The sequence below is a fragment of the Augochlora pura genome, chromosome 6, assembly GCF_028453695.1.
Source record: "Augochlora pura isolate Apur16 chromosome 6, APUR_v2.2.1, whole genome shotgun sequence".
NCBI classification, from domain to species: domain Eukaryota; kingdom Metazoa; phylum Arthropoda; class Insecta; order Hymenoptera; family Halictidae; genus Augochlora; species Augochlora pura.
The window spans coordinates 11970886-11983169 of NC_135777.1; the positions used below are offsets into that span (position 1 = coordinate 11970886).

At 37.5% G+C, this 12284-nt stretch overlaps 1 protein-coding gene across 2 annotated transcripts in view; it reads right to left on the bottom strand.

Annotated features, from left to right (window-relative positions):
• Pka-r2 (cAMP-dependent protein kinase type II regulatory subunit) overlaps positions 1 to 12284 on the bottom strand; it is a 30348-nt gene that overhangs the window by 14518 nt on the left and 3546 nt on the right. For both annotated transcript variants that reach the window (XM_078183891.1, XM_078183892.1), the window contains exon 3: positions 2241 to 2324. In XM_078183891.1, the coding sequence (XP_078040017.1) occupies positions 2241 to 2324 (84 nt within the window). The remainder of the gene's footprint in view (positions 1 to 2240; positions 2325 to 12284) is intronic.

Consider the following 12284-nt stretch of genomic DNA (forward strand, 5'->3'; position numbering starts at 1 on the left):
CCTTCGCGATCGTTTTAGCGAAATTCAAAGCCTGCCAGGCTCGGCAGAGAAGCAACACGGGAGTCTGAGCCGTAGGAAATATCCTTAACACACTTTTGCCGTTCAAGAGAATTATGTATTCCAAGGAGCGGTGTCCATGCGCCTAGACGCGGTCAGTCTTCACACCTAACAGCTTCCGTCATTCGTCAAATTCTTCCTTGTGGTACAATAATTGGAAAAAGTTTTACAATTAGCCTTGTAGCTGCTCGAATGAATGATGTTTTGGAATGATCATTTTTCTTGGAATAGACTTTACGTTTAGCCGTGAGAATCGTGATCTTGTTCATTAGATTACTTGGGTTAGATACTATATAGTTTGATAATTTTATTCATTTTCATCACAAAAATTCATAGGTCAGAAACAAAATTTTAAAAACATGAGAAGAATATGAGAGTATTTTGATATCATGTACTACTTATTAGAATTATTAAAAGAGGAAAAACCTTTTCGTCTGACTTACGTTTCTTATAATCAAGTTCGATGATTTTCATTTTGCATAAACATCCGGAATCTAATGATAAATTGAATCGTTTAATGGGTGCACTTGTTATAAATAATTAAATTTAAGGATACTCGATTATCGAAGAAAACGCTTTCATGTTCTCTTGGTGCGCATACTGTTCATGAATCACCTGGTTCAGGTAATAATTCGATAAACTACAATATCAGGTTGTTGTGCAGAAGAGCTATTCTAAAGAAATTATAGTATAGCCAGAAGTTCAACAAAGTAGCCATACTGGGTCGTTTTATTTTTACGGAAGGTGAAGGTTCTACATATATTGGGCTATAAACCTTGCGTTGTTTTTCTTTACGCCCTTTGCTCAGATAAATTACGACCCTTGCCTCGGTTGAACGTTATTAAAATATAGCAAGATTGATCAATTAAGAAAATTGCACATCTTTCTAACACGAAAGATGTCTTATTCGTCGGTTAGAAATTTTATGAATCCATTATAGTTCCGGGCTCTCAAAATCAATAATCAATACTAAAACGATGCTTGAAACTAATGAACAAGGTTCACGGTCTCTCCGAGACTTTCCTTTAAGTGGCCCCATCGAACACTTCCGAATCGATTCTGTAAACGTCCGAGTGGTTCGAAAAGTATTTCGGATCTCCAAACATTGTCCACATATTCACCAAGGAATAGCGTTGTTAAAAAAGTCAATACCATAATGAACGCCAGCTTATTTTAAAGCACGTTGTTTCCCCTTTACAACGATTCCTCAAAACTTGATCTACGACTTTTTGAAACTGTTTCGTGGAACATGAACGATGAACAAGTTAGGACTCTAAATCCTTACGGTCTATCTTCTCATACGCTAATTGGCGAACGTTTTCGAGTCTCGAAAAAAGGTTAAAAAGTTTTCAGGATCATCAAGATTTCTGAAGTCATCGTAAAGAGGAAGGTTTAATCTTCAAACCCATGCAGGATTCAGCTACAAATAAAATTTTGTACTGTTTCGAAATTATCAAGCAAATCATCTCAGAATAATGATCGAACTGTTCAAATTATTTCAAAATCCTCCACACTAATTATATTACTTTCTTGATTAAAATGATTTATTTCATAAAATTTGGTATCAACGCAATGTATTATCTTTTTATACTTCAACCGATGTTTCTCTATTTCGCGAACAAATACGTTCAAGTTGGCGTTGAGAGTAAAGACGCGTCTATCACGGCAAAAGGGTTAAATTGCACTTCTAATTGCGATCACGCGGATTCTGGAACAGAGGGGCGCAGAATTTCGTACGAAAACTTTATAAATAGCACGCGAAACCCGCGAATCCCCGTTCTTAAACGGTTTATTCTTAAACCGTTGCCATGACGCGGTGGCTCGTCTCCTGTCCTAGGCCAGGCAGCGAATTTCGCCGGTAAATTGATCAGCTAATCGAATAATATCTCCATGTGCACGGGAAAATTGAAGCTTTCAGGGACGTCGGCGTGTAACTACGCTTTTGAAAGTAAAACGTCGAGAGACGAGAGGCAGCAGCAGCCGCCGATGGCCGATCATTAGAGGTTTCTATTTGTATCTAGTCGGTTCCCTCGGATCAAGCTCCCTCCGATTCCGAATCCCAGTCGAGCAGATTACACGTACTCATTGGCATTTCCACGAGTTGGCGCGAACTCTCGCCGTATTCCCGTTTCAATTACCGAGCAGCAGAGCAGGCGGGCCGAGAATACTATGTTTAAACTTACGCCGTCTAGCACCCGAAACAGAAAAATGTTCCTCACGCTGTCGCTGAGCCTCTGCCGTTGTTCGTCGCTTTTCGGGTAGACTATCTGCAACCCAGACCACAGGCAACATTGTTAACGATCGATCGCCGATCGGTTATCCGGTCAACACGCTCGCTACATTAGTTTCTGTTACCAATAGCCTTTTTGTACCGAACGCTTATGAAATACAGACAAAAATATTGTCGCTGAAATGTTGGAAGTACTTCATGCAGAATTACAGCATTTAATCTAATTTGATTTATTTATACATGCAGGCAAAACCCCATTTTTGCAATGCAGAACGAAAAGCTAATATTAATATAATATAGAATCTGCGAATCAGCAGTTTATGTGAACAGTGTACGTGAACAGTTTATGTAAGCACGTTTTGAATTATATGGTATTGGTTGCAAGTATATCTAATTTGTCGCTGTTATCGTTATCACGAGTGTGCAACAATGGCTGTCCTTTTTGCTGTTTATCTTCATTGCTTGAATGTTTCATTGAAAGTACCTCATTTGTGAAATATTCAAGCAGCTTAACAAAAATATTTGAACACGATAAATAAGCGAAAGCAAATGTAATATCAGATGTCAAGTGTCCCTTAAAGTTAAAAACTCGTAAAATTTTGATATAAATGTATTGGTCAAAATAGAAACGACTTACATTTACACTGTACTATATTTTCCCGAGTTATTTTTGGCTAGTGTTGATTTTTCATCTAGGCAAAATCTAAAAAACTATTGCTAATAATAGACGATAATAGTTGAAGATAATAAAAGGTTAACATGGCGATAACGACGAATGTCCTAGAACTACAAAGAAATTGGGCTTATGCTAATCGGAAACACGAAATGTGAAATGACTATTGCTGACGTATAACTCGATCCAAGAAGCATCTTGGACGACAGATCCGAAGATCGTTTTATTTCTGGCCAGGAACGTGAAAGCAATTGCCGGTCTAATTGCGATCGATCCTCGGCCGCGTCCGCAGCTATTTAATATGCACCGTGTAATTCGCAATTTGCGGATCAACCGGCTACCCGAAACGACGCGAGTCGCTGCGGTCGTCGGATACATAGCAGTGTCTAAATAGGGAAATAGTCGGTCCTGAATTCGACTATGTTGTCACGAGTCTCGTTTCATTCGGGTAAAGCGCCAAAACACTTCCTGTACCAGAAACTTGCGAATATTTAGCGATACTTGCGCTTTGTGTTCGTCGCATAAGAAACATTCGTTTTGGCGACGGAATAACGGATAGCATTTAGTGCAGATTTTCCGTGTTTATGGCAAAAATTACAGCATTGAGGATATAGAAGACAAAGCTTTTCCAAGTACGATCACTTTTTCTAAACTGACTTTTCAATTTTTCCCATAATGATTGGCAAATTGTTTTATAAAGAACACGTAGGCGTACACGAAAAATTAATAGTCATTTCTTGCGTAGCAATGGAACAGAGTTAAAAGTGCGGCAACCATTTCAGCTAGAAACAATTTTGGGCTAAAGAATAATATTCGACTCGTACGTTACTCGAGAGAGTAACCTGTTGCTTTACGAGTGAAACTACTCGCCCGCCTGCGCGAGTTCGACAAGAGATTTTTAATGATTTATCTTGGATTCTGAATTGTCTTGGATTTGTAGTTCATGTTAGAATAGAAATTGCATGCCGATCCAGAGTCCAGCTGTTACTATTATTATTCTATCTTACCATTTCCTGTCACGAGAACGAGTGGTCGGAGGGACACGGTAATACACGCTTACGTAGCCGATGATAATTACAGTGTACAAAGGTAATCAAGAAAGGGGAAAGACAGGAGAACGAGAGCTTAATAAAACAAATTCGTTGGACGACAGGATTGAGTAAATAGTAGCCCTACTTTCGATGAATTTCGTTTGACTTCCATCAAGGTGGTTATCATGAACGTATTAATGTAAATACATTTGCATTGCAGTAGGGAATACTACAATGTGGCTGCTCGCGTATGCAGCATTATTCTCTGAATTCTAATTCGGCGCATAACGTGGGCAGACTGAATATAAATGCATATTAATCGAACATCTTGCGATCCCTGCTCGATTTCCTAAGCCCCCAATATTTCGATCCTTCTAGTGCGACAACGAACCAATTTGAACATTAATTTCTGCCAGTAGATACATATATAATTGATTTATGTTACGACTCTCGCCAGACTGCTGAATTTTATGCATTTACGATGCATATGCATGACAAGGGTATTGAAAGAATTTTTAGTCAACAAAACCAAAACTTAAAATTTGTCATAACAGATGGTACGTCGACTCTTTCGCGTTTTAACAATTCTAGTAAAATTCAGATCGTTCGAATCTATTATAGACAAAATGAATTTCAAATGTTGGTGTCACCAATACATGACCGACGCTGCACTCGACGTCTAATTTATTCTTCAGCGTTTAATCCAGACGATCATAAATAGTCTACTTAACGAATTTTTAACAGAAACGAGGCGATCGAGTCGAGAACCCTAAAAACATATGCGAGAATATGCTATTTATCCGAGTGATTTGCAATTAACGCTACAGCTAACGAGCACTAAAAACGGCTGACGTACGTTGCTTTGTAAGAAAAAGACTGAATTTATTCAAACATTTCCCCATTTTTATTACAATTTATGCTTGAATTTAATCAATCATTTCCTGCTGAAAAAGTCTTTATAATGTGCAAAAACGTGAGAACGGATGTTCTATATTGTTTTGCAAATATAGTAAATGTGTATTTATACAGATTTTTAAAGATTTTCATACAATATACAGCGAAGAGCAAAACTGAGCCAATACCTTTTATAACGATATAACTCTTTTAAAAATAGAGTTAGCAACTTGAATTTTTATTACATGACAGAAGGACAAATTTATTAGAGAATGACAAAATTACTTTCCTTTAATTTTGCAACTACTTGGAATAACAAAAAGAACTCTCGATTTTTCAACTATTTTATTTGAACCTACATTGAAAATTGAAAAAATGCGTTTTACTCGTTGTACAGTAAAGTCGTCTTTCTATCAATTAAAAAAATTCAAGTCGTTCAATTCAGTTTAAAAAACATTATACCGTTTTAAAAGATGTTGACTCAGTTTCGCTCCCCACCGTATGTCTAACAAAACAAGTATATTGAATAAATTCTCAATGAATGTGTCTTTGTAATTACAATAGTCTTAAATTAAAAGCTTGATGCACATCTGTTGGACAGATCCGGTGAATCTAATATTAGGGGAAAAAAGAGCGTATAATAAAATTGTTGTGTCGCGTAAAAATCCGCAGTCCAGCAATGACAATAGCGCGGCTCGATTAGCACGAGCAGAAGAGCCACCGATAGGAACCCAACAGACAACGTACGGCGTCGAAAGGGCGCAATAAAATGTGCAAGCATCGGGATAACGCGAATAATATGAATAACGCGCGAGACGTCGATGACTGTTGACACGAACGGCAAGAGCAATGGGTCCTACAACACAAAGCAGAGCCGCGAGAAATATATTGCATGGCAAATGTAGAGGCGAGACGAGTAATTAACGAAACGAAGGCTGGCCGCCGCGTCGCATCGCGTTGCATTATACCGAAGGAATTACGATCATCGCACGGCACGCGTCGATATTATAAATTAATTGCGGCCGGATCGATTGAGGGAACGTTAAGCGTGAACGCGTATAAAACGTCTCTCCGTTATATAAAAAGAAAGGGTTCCCGATTAGTCACGCGTGAGTAGGCCTGCAACAGCAGGGTAAGTTTGAAAAAAATAACGGAGAAATAAAAGAACGAAATTGTAAAGAAACCTGAAGAAAATAATGTCGAGCTCTTCCGGCGACCTCGCTTCTCAAACTGTGCAGCCTGTGCCGCCGAAGAAAAAAAAAACAGAAACGGCAAATTGGTATAGTCGACAACCGCGTACCGAGCGTAATTCGAAATTAACCTTTCAAGGTCGCAATTTCTAGTTAACTGCATATTGAAGCGGAAAAGCGACACGGAAAATTGCGGAAAATTGCTTCTTGGAGCGCTGCGTGACGAATCGCCAGCAATTGGGATCCATGAGGATTGATCCGTTGCGAGGGGTGCCGTGGATTCGAGTGGTTTTCTTAAGTTTCGCAATTTTTCAACCCGGCGCTTCGAAAGAACGCGGGAATGAAAAAATAGTTTAATCTCCCGATTAAACGATCCTTCCGCGGAAATCACCGGGGTACCAAATGTAATTCTATCTGCAAACCTGCTTCGATATCGAGATCCGCTTTTTTACAGAGAACCTCAACAGGTGCATATATATCAAACAGATCCTTCGCCTCAACGTTCTCTGACCTTTCTGTTCAACTCCAACACCCAGCTTTGCCTGTTAATCGGATCATTTTTCGAGTATAAACTCGTACACCGTAAACAATGGTGGATCAAGTTGATAGAACAGAGATCTCGCTGCGATAAACAAAAATCCATCGGTGAACGTGGACCGTGACGTAACGTTAGTCAAGAAATATTGGCCCTCCGCAACCTCGGTTAATACCGACTATGATACAGTCGCCTTTGTTCTGACTACTGAAAAGTGATAAAGTTTGGTGGTTTCTCAGTCGATGATCGGTGAAATGAAAGATATCCTTATGGCAACTCACTCGGTAAATTCAGTTAGTCATACCTAGATCGCGGATATTACGCATTTGAGGTGAAAATCAGTAGTTATAGTTCAAAATATAACAAACATTGAATACGTTTTTAAAAGCCAAGCTATTATTTATAATCTGTTAAGATGGTTAAAAGAAAAATTATGTTGCTGTTTGGTTTCTATCCCATGCAATCGATGCAGATAATTTTTATTTTGCCTAGAGATTTAACCATAATAAAAAAGTCTAGCCATAGTAAAGTCGCACGAATGATTTTCTTGAACAATGATTTTTCCATTCTTAAACACAGCTTTAAAATGCAATTGAACAATATATAAATATATATCATTCGTGCGACGATATATATATGTATATATACGATATATATACATATATATTGTTCAATTATATATATATATGAAATTTTACTTCATTTAACACTGATTGTTTCTATTGGCAAAAATTTACAAGTAAAAATGATCACTTCTGTCAGCAAAGATATACAGGAAATTTTATTGAATTTTTACCAAAAGAGAATCTTCTGGTTAGTACAACGAATTTGTCGATCTTTTCAAACGAAACAATCCGGATATGTATAAGACGACCTAACACTTTCTTTTTGCCGCACGTTTTTTCCCTCTGCACTTAACAATTACCTAGAAGAAAATAAAAATGTCTATTTATCGTCGGTCCAAATTCACTCGAATGTAAATCTTAATTATTCTACTTCGATTAAAAAAACAATACATATATAATCGATTTTGCTTAAAATCCTCGTCACTTGGTGTCAGTTTTAATATTATATTGCGAAAAATAGCCAATTAATTTGTTGAAAACTAAACGTGACCCAAGTAAAGACGATCATAAGTAGATTACGGATCTTAATTTACCGATTTTTATTCATTTTACAGTAATCAGAGCATCGTCTTATTTCCTATGAGAAAAAGAATATTTGTATCTGCGTTTTTGTAACAGTTAAACATTTATAAGAAATTAACAGAATTAGCGTGAATCTGAATTATTGCAAAGTAAGTGGTTTCCAAAAGACAGAGTTCTCTGTTTTACATATTTGCTTCTATTCTAAACACTGAAAATCCGCAGTCTACGCGAAAATCGACATCCAATGGACAACTTATACTCTGCCGAACTGCAATGTGAACGATGTAATAGTAGTTCGAACAATTAGATTACCACTCTAATTTTTCGCGTTCTGTCAATTCGTTCGTCTCCCGCGAACACCTGCCCGCCGCGCCAGTTTGCGGGTGAAAACAGGTTCACGGTGACCTACAACGGGTTTCCGTTCACGGGAAGACCGTCTCAATTGATCCATCTGCATCCGAATCGCGCGATAACACCGAGCGCGGCTCGTAATTAACATTTTCAGCCCCACGGAAACAAGTTCGCGCGCGTCTCTCTGGCGAAAGCAACGTGTTTCCCCTGACTTTCAGGTAACTTCAACACGCGCGGCGGAAACTTCGAGCCGTAGGATAATTAATAACGCTGCCAGTTCTTACTTGATTGCTCCAATTAGTATCGGCGTAGCGGCTGCAAAAAAATCGGATGCACGACGTAGACCGTTTTTCTGGAGACTCCGCGAACACGATACCGATACCTCGATAAACAGCGGACGTGTTTGCGTCGCCAAGACAATCACTGTTCCAATAATAAACCGCCGATGAGCCAACCAACGATAGAATTTACTAAACACGATTGTTACTAGTTTCTTTTGAACTGAAATGGAATGCTATTTACTCGTTGTTACAGCATTGAAGCGAATGTAAGCAAGCATTATTAATTGTCTTCTTCCCCAGAATCGTAGGACAAGTGGTCGAAGGGAGATTTCTATGCTGCTTTTTCATGCAACATAGCCGTTCAGAAGCTCATTAACCAGATACCCATATTAAATGCTTCAAAAGTGGCGACATCGAAATGAACTAGATACTATACCAATGAAATATAATAATTAGGAAACGCAGCGAAGACATTTAGATTTGAAAAATCGACTGAAACTCACAATAACACAAACAATTGTGAAGCAAAATCTAAAAGATCGGACACGGTTCTAAAAAAAGTAACATCGAACAAAAGGAGAAGAAAAAAGTACAAGTAGAGACGACAATTAACAGAGTCGGTAAATTATGTGCGGACGCGGGAGACGCTGAAAGAGAAGGTCAAGCATAAATTCGCGTTTATGGTTTTTGTCCCTGTTGCTCGAAATAGCCAGAGAAGTAAGGTTCTACGTAATCCCATATCGTTTCCCAGTTTCACCGATGAGGTTATCGATTGCTATATTTGGTAGAATTTATTTGGTAGAATCAATCTTAGGGCGGCTCGCCTAAGTTCGTCGAGCAGAGCGTAAAAATGACCGTTGCAAGCTCAAATACGGTACGCGTTCGCATAAACTTCTCACGTCGGTTTTTACGACCTCGTCCGCGACTGCAATGGGTCCCACATGCTTCGAGAGATACCCTAACTGAAGCGTGTTTTACTTCTCGAGGGATTAGGTTTCCTATTTTACGCATCGACGTCTCGCATCTTTTACGCAGATGCTCGAACTCTTTGCTTTTTTTAGGGGCTACTGCAAAAAGTATGTGGATACTAAAATTGTGTGAAATAACCTCACCTGCCTTCTACAAGACCATCGCATTTGCAAATTTTTCTGATTGTAAGGAAAATTTTCTAACTAGTGTTTAAAAAAAAGGGACCTGGTCTATTTCATTTGATAATAATTCCTATAATTTAACTCTCATTACTTTAAGAATTTTACAAAAAACTGGCTTAAGTTTGACAACATTACTACTTGTTGGGTGATAAAGGTTAATAATAACAATAATAATATTTCATTGATATAAACAGAAAAATCCCTTTGTTACATAGTTTACACTAAAACAAGAAGATATCAAATGTTATATAAAAGAATAAGTGAAAGTAAAACAGAGAAAGTATTGTAATAGAAATGTTTAAATGAAAGAATTATATATATGAAAAACAATCGGTTTAGGCAATTAAATTATCTGTATAGAGTTATCTGTATAATTATCTAGGCACCACTAAGAGAAAATTTTGTTAACTTTCTGCGTCACTACTTGCTTCCAAAGCAAGATATCACACGATCGTGATGAAGAAAGATCAGCGAAGCGACAACGCGAATGAATCTGCAAAGTCTCGCAGTGGCGGCAGCAGAGTCGAAACGAATTGAGACTTCACAGCCACCCCGTATGATAAGCCTGAAATCAATAATGTTTTCCCTGTAACATTTCCTTCTAATTTCACCCATAACGTAGCTACACTTTGGAATACGTATACCATCCTACGGATTGAACCCTTTCGAGCTGTGCTACCGGTTCCAGAGTCCTCTGTAGATGTTCGATCAAACGTGCGACAGAACATTGCAGCCACAGAGCTAATCTTTAGGCTACGTGGGACGAACGAGAAGATCTAGGAGCTATTTTTTCTCCCCAGAGTGATCAAGGTCGCCGGTGTCCCCTCGAGTGGAACCAATACGTCTCCTTCGCATATGATTAGTAGTGCATGCATTCCGGAATATAATACAACTGGCTCGACCCAATGGATCCGTACCGGTGACCTTGGTCACGTACGTACGCGAAAACCATGATTACCCGACAAATCGTTGGTTGCTTCGCCATTTCACTTGTCATCGACGAGTTTCTGAACTTGAGTTCTTATTGTCAAAATCTAATAGAAAAAGATAATGAAATAGATGGCTAACAACGTCATCAGTAAAAAGAAACCAATATTCAATTTGTTATCGAACGATGTCGTCTGGAGGTAGAGTGTTTGTAAAGATTGAACTCGTGGATCTCATGTGTTTATAAAAATAAGGATATAGCACGTGAAATAAAATTTCGAAAAATCACTGTTTCATTCTCCATTGCAAGACTTACAATTCTTGGCAATTACCATACTCGTCTTTGCAAATTCGTTGCTGACCGTTTGCACTAAGTTATATCAATATTAACCGTTTGCACTCAAAGCCATTTTAATTCAAATTCCAAAATAGTTTTACATTTTATATGACTTATATGTACAATTTATGCATATGTTCTTCAAAAGTAAACAAATTTGATAATGTAACAATTTCTTTTAAACATCGTGTAACAATTTTGTGTTGCGCCTTACAGATACCACCCGAGTACAAATGGTTAATACTTGTAATGGCATCTTTATTTTATTTACACCGTAAAAAAAAACTCATTAGTCAACCAAATAAATTTCTTCCTAATCGGAGTTCCACATAAAGATCTGCGAAAATAAGAGTTTGCATGAAGATCTGCGATCCAACAATAAACATAAACCCTGTAGTTTCAACTTCATTAACTCACTATATTATCTTAATTTAGTAGATTATTTTGAAGTGGTTACCATATTGTGCAAAAAAGACATGATCTAACAAACGAATTGATAAAATCTGAACCTCAATAGCTACAATATTTATCGTTCGATCATTTTCAAGCCTAATTCGACGTTCGAAAGTATCATTATTCGATCTTCGATGAACACGTTCGTTAACTAAAATTGGCTGTCCCTATTTAAAAAGAAGACCGCTATATTGATGGCGTCGGGCCCACGCAGCCAATTAATAAGATTGCAATAAAATAATTGAACTTCCTAATTTTTGCATGGATGATGCATTTCTGCGACTAATAATTCTCCAAAAAGAATACTACCGCTACTAGAATTAGTACAATCGAGTACTGAATACGTTCAGTCTACAGTGCTCCCATAAAATATGCCTGAATGATTAGATGTCTCCAATGTCTACGTATAGAGGGTCAATGAAGTATTCAAACACCTTTTAAAACGTAATAACTCCTGTTTTTTTACTTTCTTATTTGCTATAGAAGCAAATACTTAAAAAATGCCTTTCCTAGGTCTCGATATTTTACATTTGTAACAAAATCAAGATAAAACATTTCAGTCATTCTCTAGTGGATTAATTCCCCTATCACCTAAAAAAAATTCATGTCATTTAGTCCTGCTTGAAAAAGATTATTGAATCTTAAAAGGTGTTCGAACACTTTCTTGAACTTATACAGATATACGTATGTATATCAGCTTATTTCGATATATTTTCCTTTTTTCTTTTTGATTGTACTTAGGCGAAAGTTATATCAATTTGTTATTACTTCTGGAACAAAGGGATTTTTTACCTATATACTCAAATAAGTTATTATTACTAATATCTACTCACATATGCGTCTTTGCAATTTCGATAATTGGAAAAGAATGAATCTGATATCCATCATTTCACAGATCGGTATTTCCATAAAATAAAAAAATACGTTGTTCGAAGATCTAACTGTCGTTTCTAATGGGCCACCTTATAGGAAATCCGTAGTTGTCCCGATCGGTTTTAACGGTTCAAGTTCCCGATAATCGTGATC